The sequence below is a fragment of the Elephas maximus genome, chromosome 1 (genome assembly GCF_024166365.1).
Source record: "Elephas maximus indicus isolate mEleMax1 chromosome 1, mEleMax1 primary haplotype, whole genome shotgun sequence".
Classification (NCBI taxonomy): domain Eukaryota; kingdom Metazoa; phylum Chordata; class Mammalia; order Proboscidea; family Elephantidae; genus Elephas; species Elephas maximus.
The window spans coordinates 18241803-18258885 of NC_064819.1; the positions used below are offsets into that span (position 1 = coordinate 18241803).

Here is a 17083-nt window from a genome sequence, read left to right on the forward strand (position 1 = left end):
GTAGATATGGAAGGATCTAATTCTGAAAATTGCTACGTTTGGCAAATATATACCTGAAATGTGACCACCTTAAGTCCTAGTGACATCACTATAGGAATGGTCCCTTTAACGGGGCTTTTAATGGTAAAGAGAATGGCGATGGACAGGTAGAAAGAGTGAATAATTATTTTAACAGTTTCATTTATTGAATATTAATTTGCTCGCAAAGAACATCAGATTTCTACCAATTAAATAACATTCTAGTAAGAAGAAAGATGTATCTGTGTACAGATAACTTGGTTAAGTAAAGGTTTAACAACTCATGAATAGGTCTAAACCGGCAGTACTGGTTGTATATACAACACGGGTGGAATTCCCACTTTACAAACAAGCCTCTTGTTTATGGGAAGAGGTTCAGGGTTTCAGAATATCTTTAGAATATAATCCCTGATACCTCATGGGGAAGGTCCCCTGCTGCCCATCAAATGACATGGACTTGCGGCAGCAGGGCATTTTGCAGGAGCACTCTCTACTCCAGAGTAAATATACATAAAATAAGTTAAACACTTATAAAAACACGATGCACACAGGATAATTCCCTGATAACCACATAAGCCTTCCAATCTTGTCAACTGTAATTTGCTTCCTGTTCCACAAATAAAACTTCCAATGTCCTGCTTCTTTACCATCATCCCTCTCCCCCTTTTCCAGTTTCTTTCACCTGGAATCCTACACAATCCTACCATTTCAAGGGCCAGGCCAAGTTCCATCTCTCCCACTAAAGGACAAAGTCTTCCCTGACTATCCAGTAGTGATCTAGGCTCTGACCCTCTTTGGCACATAACTGTCTTTATCAGGCACCTGGCTCTAATCTTTTTGCTGCCTGATATTGTTAATTAGCTTTTCTCAAGTTTTTGGCTTACCTTCCCATTAGATGGAGGCTCTTTAAAGACATATCCCTATACCGTTTTTCCTGTCTCCCTAGGCACCTACCTACACAGTAGATGCTCTAAATGTCCTGGTTTTGGAAAAGTAACATGGGCAACCCAACATATACATTTAGTATGCTTTACAGATTTTCCTAAACCAACCTATGTCCTCTGTCAACACACGGCGTCTCTGCCAACCCTGTAAATTCTGGGAGCGTTTCGTCTCAGAACTCGTCAGCTGACTCTGTGTCCCAGCCACAGGACTGCAGCTGTTCATCCTGTGGGAACTCAACTTCAACGTCATAAACAAAGTCCGGATCATCCTTCTTCTTCTGATTTTTCTCAAAAAGTTCATCCATGACGCTCTTCCTTTTAGCAAGTTCCTTGTCATCTAGTTTGTTCAGGTCCTCCTCAGGATCAATGGTTCTTTCCCGTTGAACTTGTTCCATCATTTCCGCCAAACTTTGCCCCTGCAAATAACCTCGTAAAAAAGTGAATAACTTCTCTAGCTGCCTCAGAGACACTTGTTCCAGGTAACTCTTGTGCCGTGGATTATTCTTTAGTTGCTCAGCGGCTCTGTTGCAGTCTAGGAGGGAGGAAAAAACAACTATATACTCCAAACACCACGTACACCACAAACTGCTGATGCGCCACAAACTACTGCAAAACACAACAAAGACTCAGCACCCTGAAGGCATTATCTGCCATTATAGCCCAGTAGTTAAAAGGCTTTGTTAGAATAAATTATATTGCAGAATTATTCCTTTATATTGAGCTTTGAATTGGGTGGGGGAAGGGAAGAATGTGTGTTTGATTTCCTTAAGCTAAAATCACTTTGTGGAGATGTTAAACACTTTCAACTGGAGAAAATATCTGACAAGAAAAAATGGTGTTACAGCTTTTAGAGAGTAGTACTGGTACTAATAAAATACGAAGCCTATAAATAAAAAAAATTGAAGGGGGAGAAAGAAATTAGTATTATTAAATACTGCCGTCTCATTTAACACACACAACAATCCTGAGAGGGTAGAATTATCAAGGCTCTTTTACAGATTTAGCCCTTTCGTGACTGCTGGGATATAGTTTGTCCATCTGCTTTTTCCACGTCTCAGGTTCATTGGGAAGCTGCTTTCTCACTGACAGTGTGCATCCTGTCACAGGCAGAGACCTTTACGACTACTTAAACAAAAAAGAATGGGCGTGTGCTGCAAATTACTGTTTCTACAGGGCGTTGGATGAAGTGTGTGCATTTTTGGTAGAAGAAAGAGAAATACTGAAAATTTTTCTCTGGGATACCATATGTCCCTCTAGACCCTAGGGCGCATCCAGAGTAGAATTAGCGGGATAACGTATGTCCTCAAGACTCGGAGGGTAGGATTGTTGGAGGGCAAAAAAAAAATTCCATACTACCTACCAAAAATTCAGCATCACTCAATGATTCAGCATGCTTCCATTAATGAAAACACATGGTAGCGACAAAAAATTCAAAGCAGAAAATAACTGGGTCTTGCAAGGGCTAGGAACTGAAGCTCATTGAGAGTAGGCAATTTAGCAATGGTCATATATCTAGTCTCTCGTAAAGTACTGATGTGAAATGAACCTAGGTCTGTCTAATTTGAGGGACATGTTACCTCATTGCATGAGACTCCAATTGTTTTTATTAAGTGATTTAGAGAATATTTAAGATAGGAGGCAAGATGAAACACAGGATACCTGAAAACTTTGAAAAGTTTCGAACTGGCATAATACGCTGGCGACTTTTTCCCTTGACTTCACCCTCATAGATTAAGATAATAGCTGGGGGCTTGAATCTAATTCCACATTTCTTGGCAGTACACATCATTTCTACATACACTTCAGACGAAATCAGAGGAAATCTGATGAAAATGTGTTAGTCACATAATGACTTCCTGCTAAAGGGAAAAAAAATTCAATTTCAGCTCAACTAGGCGTTGGATAAAACTGCCCCCCTACCCCTCCCCACTCTGTTCCCTGCAGTTCTGGTTCTCACCCATTTGTAGAGATGCATGCTGACTACGAAGCCTCAACACTTCTAGGGCTGCCCTGAAACTTTAGTTTGGCCTGGGTTATCCTCCGTCTGTTGGATGCCGACGAGTTTCTGGTTCACTGAGGGATGTAGGTTTGTTCACAAGTGAGCCTGGGAATGCAACGCAGTTTGGAAATCTTAGTGTACTGGACTTTTACCAAAGACTGTATCTGAACCCCTGAGTAGGCCCCAAAAACTGACCTAAAGGGTCTTTTTTATTTACCCACTAGCAAGTATGTACCAAGCACCTTCTACATCAAGGTGCTGTGCGTGGTCACCTTAAACATTCTGCCCTTACAGGTTCACCAGACTTGATCTGTCTCCCTGGTCTTTTCTCCATCATTTTATTTACCAAGTTTTTTTTTTAATTACTTATTTAATCATCTGTCTTCCGTTCTAGTCTATAAATCCCATGAAGGCGGGGAATATATCTGTTGTTCACCACCATATTCCAGCACAATACCTGGAACACAGCAGGCACTCCATACATACCATTCAATTTGATGTATCGATATGAGACCTCGTACCTGTACACCCTCTAAATGTTTACAGTCAATAAGCCTGATCAAAAAAGCAGACCTGGTTCGGAACTGGCCTCTACATATATGAGACAATAACGTTCACACAGCTTTTCTTTCAGCTGACTTGCCTCACTATAGGTTACTTTTTCGGTTCCCAGAAGCAGCACAGCTTTTACAGGTTAATACTTTCAATTCCCTCTTTCCTTCCCCACCTTCAACACCAAAATACACTTCATTACTGGGACTGCTTTTGATGCAACTCTGATATTCCCAGGAAGATCTGTAAATGTCAAGAAACTTTAAGGTGAAGTGGCATAGGGTGTTTATATCTTAATTAACTCAGTTCTGTTAGAGAATCACTATAGTAACTTGATTAAAAAAAATACTTAAATAACATGCGCCTAATTCACCTAAGTCCATTGTAGAAAGCTGGGGGGGAGGGGAAGAGGAGACATAAAATAATCAGCCGTAATTCCTTCTAGGCTTTTATTTAGACATACAATTTTATTTTTCTAAACTATGATATTTAAAAAATATATATATACTATCTCCTGCCTTTTAAATTTAACAGTCTGTGATTATTTTCTTGTCGTTGAATATTTTACTAAAACGCAATTTTTTATATGACTGTGTAATATTTTATCCAAGGAGTCCTGCTGGTGCAATGCTTAAGTGCTCGACTGCTAACTGAAAAGTCAGCCGTTTGAACCCACCAGCAGTTCCACGGGAGAAAAGACCTGGAGATCTGCTCCCAGAACCTAGGAAGCCCTACGAGGCAGTTCCTATTCTGTCCTACAGGGTTCCTGTGAGTTGTAATCAACTTGATGCAATAAAAGCAAGTGTTTCATGATGTTAGGTGCCAGTGAGTCAGTCCCGACTCATAGTGACCCCACAGGACAGAGCTGAACTGCTCCACAGGGTTTCCAAGGAGCAGCTGGTGGATTCAAACTGCCAATCTTTTGGTTAGCAGCTGTAGCTCTTAACCGCAGTAAGACCAGGGCTCCCTGTGTCTTATACATTAAAAAAACAGTACCAGTTGCCACGGAGTCAGTTCCAACTCATGGTGATCCCACGTATGTCAGAATAGAACCATGCTGCACAGGGTTTTCAACGGCTGATTTTTCAGAAGTAGATGGCCACTGGGTGGGCTCGAACCTCCAACCTTTCAGTTAACACCTCTGAACCACATGAACTACAATCGACACATTATACGTACACGTTGTTGTTCTCAGCTGCCATCAGGTTGATTCAGACTCACAGTGACACCAAGTGTGAAGAGAACAACTGTGCTCCTCCATAGGGTTTTCAAGGCTGCGATCTTTTGGAAGCAGATTGCCAGGCCCGTCTTCCAAGAAGCCTCTGGGTGGGCTCGAACCTCTAACCTTTTGGCTAGCAGCAGAGTGCATTAAGTATTTGCACCACCCAGGGAATCCATAAATTTACCATAAACCTGACCTGTTGCCCCCAAATGGATTTTGACTCATAGCGACCCTCCAGGACAGACTGGAACTGCCTTACAGGATTTCCAAGGCTGTAAATCTTTATGGAAGCAGACTGCCACATCTTTCTCCAGCAGAGGGCTGGTGGGTTCAAACCACTGAGTTTTCGGTTAGCAGCCAAGCACTTAACCACTGAACCACCAACCAAAAAAAAAAAAAAAACCACTATGCCACCAGGGTTTCCACCACACCACCAGGGCTCCTCAAATGTACCACAGGACGTGGGAATTTTCACTTAGTAAATTTGCTTTTTCAAAATACTGGGCTCTCTTTCAGAAACGCTGGTGGCATAGTGGTTAACTGCTATGGCTGCTAACCAAAGGGTCGGCAGTTCGAATCCACCAGGCACTCCTTGGAAAGTCTATGGGGCAGCTCTACTCTGTCCTATAGGGTCACTGTGACTTGGAATCGACTCAACGGCACTCGGTTTGGTTTTTTGGTTTGGGCTCTGATCTAATGCAATGATTCCACCTACCTCTATGCCCTCCCCCCCCTTTTTTTTTTAAAAACAAATACTACTCCCAGTTCCCCTCACTAAGATTTGGTTTGTTAATGAACTTTCTAGCAGAAACAATATAAACTCTAGACACTTAAGCAAATGGCTGTACTCACAAATGGTATATACAATAGATACTCAATAATGCAGGGTTTTTTTTGTTTTGCTACAGACTCTTTAATTTTTATTCTTACGGAAGTAATACTTATAGTTTGTCTAAAACGTGAAATAATTCTGAGGCTTATAACAAAAAACTACTCTCCTTGCCCTTCGTCTCCCCATAGTAAGCCAGTTTCAATTCTTTTAGGTGTTTCTCCCAAAATTTATCACCATATTTCTTCATAATATGCCTATTCTGGTATTTTCCAATCTGGACTGGATTCTTTTTATTGGATGCTTTCTAGGCCTGCTTACAGATTCAATTCAAGAAGAAAGACAACATATTTACTCTTCCTAACATATTTTTCTCCGCAAAGACCAATGACTACCGTAATCCTGCGAAGCATCCCCCACAGCACCTGGAAGTGTAAGGATTCCGCCAATGGAGACCCTCTGTGGGTGCACGGTCCTTTAACCATTCTGGGACGTTCTTCCTCCATGGGCCCCACTAGCACAAGGTTGACTTCCTTACCCCGAGAGAGGTACACAAAGTGCATCTCCTGCAGGCCAGCGTCTAAAACCACGAGGGGCTTCCTGCCCCCCAGACTGCAGCGCACCGAGGAGCCCCTGCTTAACCCGGCACTGAGGCCGGGCGGGGCTTGGCGGTGCAGGAAGAGGCGAAGGCCACGGCCCCGCCGACGTGACTGTGGGGTGAACTCCGCGGCAGGAGGCCCGACAGCGCAAATCCCTGGAAGCGGAGGTGCAGGGCGTGAGCACCTCGAGGGGGCTTCCAGACTGCCCGCCCGGGGGCGGGCTCAGTGGTTTCCACAGCAACAGCCGGGCCTACGTCACTGCGCTTGCGCCGCTCGTCGCCCCGCCCCGCCTCGGACGGCGAAGGGCGGGGCGACGAGGGGAGCAAATGAGGGGGTCGGACCTGCCGCCTCACGCGGCGCCGGAACTTCTGGGGTTCGGGGTTGCAGCCTGGTGCGACCCCTGAGGCCTCCGTCCCGGCCAGTACCTCCGTGGCATCGCGCGCCTGCAGGGGCGTGAAACGCGTGCTTCCGCCGTCCGCATTTCGTCCCTGCGCGCCCCTCTCGGCGCCCGCCCTCGGGCATCCTGGCGGCAGGTGCCGTGGCTGTCCGGGCGGTGGCCTGGCTGCACCTCTGGGCGGCGACCGGGTTGGCGTGCACGCCCGCCTCGGTCTCCGACGCCGGTAAGGGGAGGGCGGGGCCTGCAGCCGTGTGGGCGGGGTTTGAGGGCGGAGCGATGGGGCGCAGACCGGGAGGAGCCCTCTCCGCCCCTCGGTTTGCGAAGGTGCTTCCCTGCTCTCGGCCTGGAAGCCCGCAACTGTAGGGTGGGCTGGAGGAGGTAAAAAGAAAAAAGGTCACGTGCCTTGCTGTGCCCGTACTCGTTGCTCTGTCGGCCGGCAGCTGGGTCTTCGGAGAACCGGGCCTTGTTCCGGGGCGGGACTGGCGGGGACTGTCATACAGAAGCACGGCCGTGAATGAAGCATTTTGGGGTCCTCTTGCAATGCGTGCAACCCCGACCACCAAAATCAGTAAGGCCTCAGCGCGCTGCACAGCGCGAGACTCCCAACCCAGAACATAGAGATTCTGAGGAACCGGCTAGTTTTGTATTTCAGGCATCTTTAATGGTAGACTGGCTTGGGCGAGGCTTTCTTTATGACTCTGGGCTGGGCGAGGGAGTTGATCACTGCTTTGGGCCCGAGTCCCTGGCCTGGAGTGTTGGGCTAAGTGCTGTGGATCCAGTCTTGAGCTAGATCTACATGGCCCCAACCCTGGTGCATCGGCAATGTCCTGGGGGAGACGGACACAATGAAGTGATAACGTTTGACGCAGCCCATTGCTGTCAGTGGATTCCGACGCCTAGCAGCCCTATAGAACAGAGTAGAACTGCCCTTACGGAAGCAGACTGCCACATCTTTCTCCCACATAGCGGCTGGTGGATTGGAACCGCTGACTTTTCGGTTAGCACAGGGCTTCTCGGCGTTTGACACGGGAAGGAAAGTCAGCACAGACTAGCATCTGCCCATCAGCGCAGCTCTGATTTTGTGTACTTTACATATTGTTGTTCACTGCCAGTTGGGTAATTCCCACTCATGGTGACCCCATGTGCTGAGAAGACAACTACTCCTTAAGGTTTTCCAGGGTGTGACCTTTCGGAAGCAGAAGGCCAACCAAGCCTTACCTCTGAGGCCCTTCTGGGTGAGTTTGAACTGTTGACCTTTTGGTTAGTAGTCCAACCCTTAACCACTTGGGCCACCCAGGGCCTCCTGTTTTACATATTAGGTTTCCAAATTTATTTGAGAAGAGGATTTAAGAAGCCAAAAAAAAACAAAAAAAAATTTAACACAATTGGACTTGGTGATCTCTAAAGACTCGTCCAGCACTGGCATCTTATGACTAAAAAAGGTACAATTTTTAGAGCCACTTCAGGCCACCACAACCAAATAAAGTAATACTTAATAGGAAAAACCTTGAAGATGAATTCAGGTGCAAGTTTATTTTGAAAATGGAACTTTCGCCTTAAAAATGACAAATAGTACTAATGGACCACAGCTACCACAGCCTCCATCAGACTGAGTCCAGTACAACTAGATGTTGCCCAGCTACCACACTGACTGCTCTGACAGGGATCACAATAGAGGGTCCTGGACAGAACTGGAAAAAAACAGAGAACAAAATTCTAACTCAAAAAAAGGTCAGACTTACTGGCCTGACAGAGACTGGAAAAACTGAAAGTGTGGACCCCAGACACCCTTTTAGCTCACTAATAAAGTCACTCCTGAGATTCACCTTTCAGCCAAAGATTAGACAGGCCCATAAAACTAAAGATTAAAGGGGCACACCAGCCCAGGGGCAAGGACTGGAAGGCAGGAGGGGACAGGAAAGCTGGTAATAGGGAACCCAAGGTTGAGAAGGGAGAGTGTTGACATGTTGTGGGGTTGTTAACCCATGTCATAAAACAAGATGTGTACTCATTGTTTAATGAGCAAACTAGCTCTGTAAACCTTCACCTAAAGTGTAATAATAATAATCATAATGACAAACAGTATTTGCTATAAAAACCCGTTGCCATCGAGTTGATTCTGACTCATTATGACCCTATAGGACAGAGTAGAACTGCCCTGTAGAGTTCCCAAGGAGCGCCTGGTAAATATGAACTGCTGACCTTTTGGTTAGCAGCTGTAGCTCTTAACCAGTATGCCACCAGGGTTTCCAGTATTTGCTATACTGTTTGTAAATTAGTCTTCCCACCATCTCATGGTTATGTGATTTACTACTGTGGTATACATGCCAATAGAATCTAAGCCTATCAATCTGACTTGGTTTTTCTAATTTAATTTATAAGTAGATATAAGCCCTTGCTCCCTAAGTCATCTTTGTTAAACTTAAACATGATGAAGAAAAGTCTGGTTTTGTACAAGAGATAGATAAGTTGTTTATTTAGGTAAAGATTATATGCTTCTCAAAAGCAAATAGGAAAACCGGTGACGTAGCGCTTAAGAGCTATGGCTACTAACTAAAAGGTCAGCAGTTTGAATCTACCAGGTGCTCCTTGGAAACCCTACGGGGCAGATCTACTCTGTCCTACAGGGTTGCTATGAGTTGGAATCAACTTGGCGGCAATGTTTTTTTTTTTTCTTTTTTGTTAAAAGCAAATAAGGACTCCTTTAAATAAGTAGGTAGAGTGGAGAGAGGCTTTAAAAGTCAGTCAAATCTTGCTTCCAGTCAATCACTTAGTGACCCAGAGCCAGTTTCTAACCCAGAGTCAGCATTTCTCCTGTGTACAAATGGCAGTCATTTTGCTTGCCTATTTTTTTATTTTGCTAGATTTTTTGTAAAATGCAGAAGAAAACGCATATGAAAACCTCAAGTACAGGATCTGATATATAGATATTATCGGATAAATGTTAGTTTTGCATTTGTTTTTCCTTCCTTCCCTTGTGTTTTTCAAATGTTTTCATCTCTACATCATTTTTTTCCCATGCACTGGAATACATCTAATGGACTCAGCAGCACACGATAATAGTATATAGTTTTCTGTGTGTTTGTTTCAATGTGTTTCCCACACACACCCAGCTTTTGAAAATGGGATTCAGTTCCATAGCAAGGTGCCTGGCAGAGTTGGTGGTCAACAGTAACTGAATTTTTAGTTTTATGATGCTGACATGGAGTAATAGTTTTAATGTCTGATTTCTGGTTATTCTGGGTTTACGTAGGAACCATTTGAAGCTTTGTGTGCCTCCAGATTTTTTTCCTTTTTAAACTCTCCTAACATTCCCCCCTGCAAAAAACCTGACTCATGGTGACCCTACGGGATGGAGTAAAACTGCCCCATAGGGTACCAAGGAGTGCCCGTTGGATTCGAACTGCCGACCTTTTGGTTAACAGCCATAGCCCTTAACCACTATACCACCAGGGTTTCCCAACATCCCCACAAGGCGTGAATATACTGTCTTCCCAGTTTTATAGCTGTGGGTGGCAGAATACAGAAGTTGCCAGTATGTATCTGATACACTGTCAGTGTGAGCTAGGATTAAAACAGATTTCCTGGCTCTTTTGTCATTCTATTTGTTCCAGTGTCTCGTGGTCACCTGAGTATAGTAATATTAAGAGCAAACACTATACAGAGCACTTACTATTTCGTAGGCCCTGTTCTGAGTGCTTCTACATGTATTAATCCTGATGATATTTAAAAGAGAGAGAAAATATCCTGCGCGAAGTCACGCAGCTATTAAGTGACAAGCTGGGATTTGAACCAGGCAGTCTAACTTGAGTCAATATTCTTACTCTACAGGAAGCAGATTTATGTGTAGTGTAAATTACTTAAGTTTTAAAAATTTTGTTTGTTTTGTTTTTAGGCTGGTTAGGTTTTCCAGGGTGATAAAGCTTATTAATGATGTAGCTATTTAAAGCTTTTCTAAAAATTGCTTTTGGTTCTCTTAGGCATAAGAACCACTTGTTCTGAAATTATTTTGAGGCACGAAGTTTTGAAAGATGGTTTCCACAGGTAAGTTGTCCATTGATTTTTACTTAAGTTAAAATACTGTTTCATATGATTTAGAGCAAAAAATTGATAGTTGAAACATGGAGAAACTGAAAAATCACTTGCTTTTCTAAAGTTTATCAGTGACAAGTTTATCAATACAGGGTTCGCAGTTTGAAATAATGATAAAAATAACCGAAAAAAAAAGGAAAACTAACATTTATTATCATGTATACATGTTATACATGTTATATATAAAAAATATGTAATTGTATGTAATATATATTATACGCACAAATACACACAATATTCCATTCAGTTTTCACAATGGCTATGGAATAGACAGTATTTTTCTTTTCACATGAGGGAACTAGGGCCCAGAGAATTTAAATAATTTGGCAGAGGTTAGCGTGGTAGCACTCTGACTAAAATTTAGGACTATCATATTCCAAAGCTATGCTCTCAAGTGCTATAATTATTTAATTATTTCTGATTTATTAGACTTGGTTCCAAGTGACCAGACTGTTTCCAAAATAGAAATTATCCTCAAAAGCGGAATATTTGCCAGTAATGAAAATATTTGAAAGAGTGATAAAAAGTTGTGTAAAGAGTTTCATAAGAAAACTTCAAAAACTTTTCAGTCTTTTCAAGGTGATTACTTTCAAATGACTCTCAGATATTTGACATATAAATTCAGATAAATTTATTTTAAAAGCCACTTCATTTTGTAGTTGCCTTAAGCAAAAACGTCTCACTCTTCACTTTTTATTTTCTTTTATTATGTTGTGCTTTAGGTGAAAGTTTACAGTGTGAATTAGTTTCTCATTCAAAAATTCATACACAAATTGTTCTGTGACATTGATTGGAATCCCTGCAATGTGTCAGCACTCTTCTCCTTTCCTTTTCCATCCCAGGTTCCCATGTCCATTCCTCTAGTTTTCCTGTCCCTTATTGCCTTCTCATCTGTACTTTTGGGCAGCTGTTGCCCATTTGGTCTCATATAATTTTTGAACTAAAGCATGTTCCTCATGTGTGTTATTGTTTGTTTTATAGGCCTGTCTAATCTTTGGCTGAAAGGTGGACTTTGGGAGTGGCTTCAGTTCTGAGTTAGCAGGGTGTCCGAGGGCAATAGTCTCAGGAGTTTCTCCAGTCTCTGTCAGACCAGTAAATCTGGTCTTTTTTTTTTTTTTAATTTTGAATACAGACCATCTATTGCGATCCCTGTCAGAGTGGTTGTTGGTGGTAGCAGGGCACCATCTAGGTCTTCTGGGCTCAGGGTGGTAGAGGCAATGGTTCATGTGGTCCTTTAGTCTTTTGGCCTAATATTTTCTTTATGTCTTTGGTTTTCTTCATTCTTTGCTCTGGACGGGATAGGACCAGTAGATATATCTTAGGTGGCCACTTGCAAGTTTATAAGACCCCAGACACAACTCACCAGACAGTAACACATGTAGTTCAGCCATGTGTATGAGACTAAATGGGCACACCAGCCCAAAAGCAAAGACAAAAAGGCAGGAAGGGACAGGGAAATTGGACGAATGGAAATGGGGAACCTGAGGTTAAGAAGGGGAGAGTTTTGACATATCACAGGGTTGGCGTTCAGTGTCACAAAACGATTTGTGTACTATTGTTCAATGAGGAACTAATTTGCAAGGTAATCTTTTACCTGAAGCACACACAAAAAAGTAGAAAGTAGAACATTTTCTTTATGAACTATGCCGTGCCAGTTGACCTAGATGTCCCCCGATACAGGCGATCACTCAGGGTGTTTCGAAATGTCTAGTAGCTTCTATGACTTTGCCTTGGTCAGGTTGTGCTGATTTCCCCTACATTGGTGTTGTCTTTCCATTCACCAAAGTTTACCACTTGTCCACTGTTTAGATGGTGATTTCCTCTCCCCCTACTTGTAATCATCAAAGATTTTTTTTTCTGTGTATAAACCTTTTCTTGGGTTTTTATAATAGTGGTCTTGTACAATATTTGTCCTTTTGTGATTGACTTATTTCAGTCAGCATAATGCCTTCCAGGTTCATCCATATTGTGAGACATTTTGCAAATTCATCATTGTGCTTTATCATTATATAGTATTCCATTGTGTGTGTGTACCATGATATGTTTATCCATTCATCTGTTGATGGGCACTAAAGTTGTTTCCATCTTTTTGGTATTGTGAATAATGCTGCAGTGAACATGGGTGTCCATATGTCTGTTCGTGTGATGGCTCTTATTTCTCTAGGTTATGTTCCCAGGAGTGGGATTGCTGGATCATATGGTATTTCTATTTCTAGCTCTATAAGGAGGCACCGTATTGTTTTCCACAGTGGTTGTACCATTTTACATTTCCCATAGAGCAGGCAGAGAAAGAAAGCCTTCCCCTAGAGCTAGCGCCTGAATTTGGACTTCTAACCTCTTAGACTGTGAGAGTATAAATTTCTGTTTGTTAAAGCCATTTGCTTGTTGTGTTTATGTTACAGCAACATTAGATAACTAAGACAGCACTCTATTAATAAACTGTGGCCCATGGGCCTAATTCTGCCAATGGCCTGTATTTTGTATAGGCCTTGAGCTAAGAATTGAGAGTTGTACACTTTTCAGGGTTGTTAAAAAGAAAAAAGCAAAGAAGAATATGCAGCAGAGACCTTTGTGGCTCACCTACAGAAAAAGCTTACCAACTTTTGATCTAAGTATATCCATATGCCAGTTAACACACTATCTTGATAACTGAGCTTGATAAATAGTAAGTTTTGAAATTAGGAAGTATAAGTCCTCCAACCTTGTTCTTTTTCAAAAATTGTTTTGACTATTCTAGATCTTTTGCATTTCCATATAAATTTTAGAATCAGTTTGTCGATTTCCTTTATAAAGCTTTATGAAATTTTTATTGGGATTCTGTCGAAAGTATCGATCAATGTGTAGAGAATGATGTGAACATTAATGAGTGTTTCAATCCGTGGATATGGCATCTCCATTTATTCATGTTTTCATCAGTTTAACAATATTGTACCTTTCAGAGCATAGGTCTTGCACATATTTTGTTAAATTTATCCCTAAATATTTCATGTTTTTTGATGTAAAGAGTATTTTTAATAAATTTTATATATAGTTGTTTGTTGCTAGCAATAAAAATACAATTGATTTTTATATATTGACATTATACCCTGTGTAATCTTTAAGATTGTGTGTCAACTTGGCTGGGACATGATTCTCAGTGGTTTGGCGGTTACGATATAGTTTGGCAGTCATATGATGATGCGATCACTCCCATGATGAGATTTGATAGAGAGTGATCACCTCTGTGATGGGATGTGCTGTCAGTAGCCAGTCAGCTGAAGAGGAGTTTCCTTGGTGGTATGACCTGCATCAAATATAAGTGGACCTTCCGGTAAGGCTCGCAGGCTTTTGCTTGCTCTTGATCCCGCAGCTGGCTCTTGTTCGACTGACCTCCGGTTCTTGGGACTTGAGCTAGCAGCTTATGTGCTGTCTTGCCTACTGATCCTGGAATTCATCAGTCTCCACAACCTTTGAGCCAGAGCCCTGCTGTCTGATCTTGGGTTTGCCAGCCCCTGCGGCTGCATGAATCAGGAGAAGCACCCAGCCTCACCCATGTTTTAGCCTCTACAACCATGTGAGCCATTTCCTTGATATAAATCTGTCTTTATATATATTTATACGCTTTACTGGTTTTGCTTCTCTAGAGAACCCAGCCTTAGACACCCTGCTTCCTTGCTGAAATCACTTACCAATGCCAGTAGCTTTTTTGTTGATTCCTTAGGATATTCTGTATGGAGGATTATGTGTTTGTGGATAAAGACAATCTGTGTTTTTTATTACTTTTTTTTGCCTTTTGAACTGGTAAGGATCTCCAATACACTGTGAATAAAAGTGGTGAGAACAGACATTCTTACCTTGTTCTCAGTCTTAAGGGGAAAATATCCAGTCTGTCACCATTAAGTATGATGTTTGTTTTAGGTTTTTTGTAGATGTCTTTTATCAGTTAAGGACATTCTCTTACATTCCTAGTTTCTGAGAGGGTTTTTTTTTTTTTTTTTCCCATAATTAGGTGTTAAATTTTGTGAAATGCTTTTTCTGTATTTATTGTGAGAAGATTATGTGATTTTTCCATTTTGGTCACTATGAGTAGAAATCGACTTGGCAGCAAGCACCTAACGACAACAATTCTATTAATATGGTAAAGTACACTGATTTTTCCATAATAAGTCTAACACCTACCGCTTAGTCATGATGTATTATTATTTTTTAAAATATTACTGAATTTGCTTTGCTAACATCATGTTAAGGATTTTCACCTCTATGTTCATGAGGGATATCAGTGTGTAGTTTTCTTTTGTTTTAATGTTTTTTCTGGTTTTGGTATCAGGGCAATGGTGACCTCATAAGTTGGGAAATATATGGTTGTACTCCGTTTGTTGATTGTGTAGCGTTAATATTGTTTTTTCCTTAAGTCTTTGACAGAATTCAGCAGTGAAGCCATCTCAGCCTGGAGTTTTCTTAATGAGAAGACTTTAAGCAACTTTTATTACAAATTTAAGATATAGAGCTATTCAGGTTTTTTTTCTTTATTTCTTCTTGTGTCAGTTTAGGAAACCCTGCTGGCATAGTGGTTAAGCGCTAGGGCTGCTAACCAAAAGGTTGATACTTTGAATCTACCAGGCGCTCCTTGGAAGCTCTGTGGGGCAGTTCTACTCTGTCTTATAGGGCTGGTATGAGTCAGAATCGAGCCGATGACAATGGGTTGTGTCGGTTTTGGTAACTTATGTTTCCAGGAATTTATCCATTTTATTTAAGTTGCTTAATTTATTGGAATAAAATTATTCATAATATTCCCTTATTGTTCTCTAAATGTGTAGAGGTTGTGTAGTGATATTCCCTCTTTCATTCCTGATATTGGTAATCTGTACTTTTTCTCTTTCGTGATCAATCTAGCTAGACATTTATCAGCATTTTTAAAGAAAACATTTCATTGGTATTTCCCTATTATTTGTCCTGTTTCATTGATTTCTGCTCTTTATTATTTCTTTCCTTTTTACTTTGTGTTTAGTTTCCTCTTCAGATTTTTTTAAGATGATAGCTTAGGTAATTGATTTTAGACTTTTTTCTCTTCTAATGTATCTTTTTATTTCAAGCTATACATTCCCTCTGAACAGAGCTTTAGCTGCATCCTACACATTTTGACATCTTTGTTTTCATTTTCATTGAGTTCAAAATATTTTCTAATTTCCTTTGTGATTTCTTCTTTGACTCATTGGTTATTTAGATGTTGTTTGATTTCAGGCGTTGGGGGATTTTCCAGATAATCCTTTTTAGTTTTTGTACTTTTGAGCTTCTGAACTTCTGTTTGGCTCCTTATAATAATGTTTACCTCTTTATTTATTTTCTTGTTTTGTTCATGCATCATTTTCCTAATTTTCTTTAGTTCTCTGACTAAATGAGCATATTTAAGACAGTTGATTTAACGTCTATGACTAGTTATTCCAATGTCTGGGCTTCCTCAGGGGTGGTTTATATTGAAATTCTTTTTATCCTGTTCATGCCCCATACCCTCCTGTTTTTTGTTGAGAACTGGACATTCTGGACATTATAACATGGTAGTTCTGGAAAACCGATTCTCGCACTTTTTGGGGCTTGCTGTTGTTACTTGATGAAAGCTGCAGTCATCTGTTGGTTTAATGACTTTTCCAAACTAATTTTGTAAAGTGTGTATTCCAATTGTGTGTGTCACTGAAGTTTCTATTCTCTTATTGCCGGTGGCTCTTTAAGCAGGAGAAGCTAGTACAGCGAAAGGGCAGGAAGCGCAGCAGTTACCTGCACTGGTCCCTCAGGACACCGCTAGACCAAACTAAATGTGCAACCCCAGGTCCTTGGAGGACTGGGTCCCCAGTGCCTGCCCAGGCACCGGCTGGCCCCTCTAGGAAAACTGCCACTGTCCCCACTACACCAGTGGGGCTAGATAATGGGAGATTGTAACCAGTTGGTACACCTGGTTCACCTGCAAAAGATCACCTACCTCTCTCTTCATCATACACTCCTCTGCTGTCAGATCGGGCTTCAGAGTTCCAAAATAGTTGATTCCAATTGGTCTTTCAAGTTCTATAGTTGTTTTGGTGGAGGGACTGGCCCCTACTGCTTCCTACTTGCCATTTTACATGTTGTTTCTTCAAAGATACCTGAGGCGGCTTCTTCCCCCTCACTTAGTCTTTTTTCCTCTCTGTCCTTCGATTTGGATAGTTTCTATTGCTTAATCTCAAAGTCATTGATCTGCAATACTGCAGTATCTAATTGTATTTAATCACACCTGGGTAATTTTTCTTTTCAGAAATTCTGTTTTTTATGTCTTGAAGTTGTATTCACATTCATTTATTTTTGTATTTTCTCTTTTCCTCATAATCTTCATGTTTTTCTTTAAATTCCTGAGCATTTGGGACATATTTATGATTGTTTTAATGTCCTTTGCTAACTTCATCACTTCTTTCATTTCTAGGTCT

The 17083-nt window shown here is 41.5% G+C and overlaps 2 protein-coding genes across 5 annotated transcripts in view; one reads left to right on the forward strand and one right to left on the reverse strand.

Moving 5' to 3' along the window:
- On the reverse strand, nt 1-6630 carry CEP19 (centrosomal protein 19). Of its 4 annotated transcripts, none has more exons than XM_049879635.1 (4): nt 6103-6630; nt 2920-3066; nt 2622-2818; nt 1-1494 (listed from the first exon to the last, which is right to left on the reverse strand). In XM_049879635.1, exons 3-4 carry the CDS (start codon nt 2749-2751, stop codon nt 1133-1135), a joined length of 492 nt encoding a protein of 163 aa, XP_049735592.1. In that variant the 5' UTR covers nt 2752-2818; nt 2920-3066; nt 6103-6630; the 3' UTR covers nt 1-1132. The 4 variants fall into 4 exon arrangements, with proteins under 4 accessions (XP_049735592.1, XP_049735582.1, XP_049735608.1 ...); XM_049879625.1 differs by having other exon boundaries at nt 2622-2821; XM_049879651.1 differs by having other exon boundaries at nt 2622-2821; nt 5990-6630.
- The window catches only part of PIGX (phosphatidylinositol glycan anchor biosynthesis class X), a gene marked incomplete at its 5' end in the record, with an annotated part of 25556 nt that continues 15093 nt past the window's right edge, over nt 6621-17083 (forward strand). The window contains 2 exons of the mRNA XM_049898203.1: nt 6621-6783; nt 10541-10604. Coding sequence (XP_049754160.1) covers nt 6621-6783; nt 10541-10604 — 227 coding nt within the window. The remainder of the gene's footprint in view (nt 6784-10540; nt 10605-17083) is intronic.

Coding starts and splice junctions, on each gene's coding strand:
- CEP19 (XM_049879635.1), bottom strand. CDS start 2,751: ATGATGTGTACTGCCAAGAAATGTGGAATTAGATTCAAGCCCCCAGCT. Junction 1,495..2,621: donor AAACTTTTCAAAGTTTTCAG/GTATCCTGTGTT, acceptor CCTCCCTCCTAG/ACTGCAACAGAGCCGCTGAG.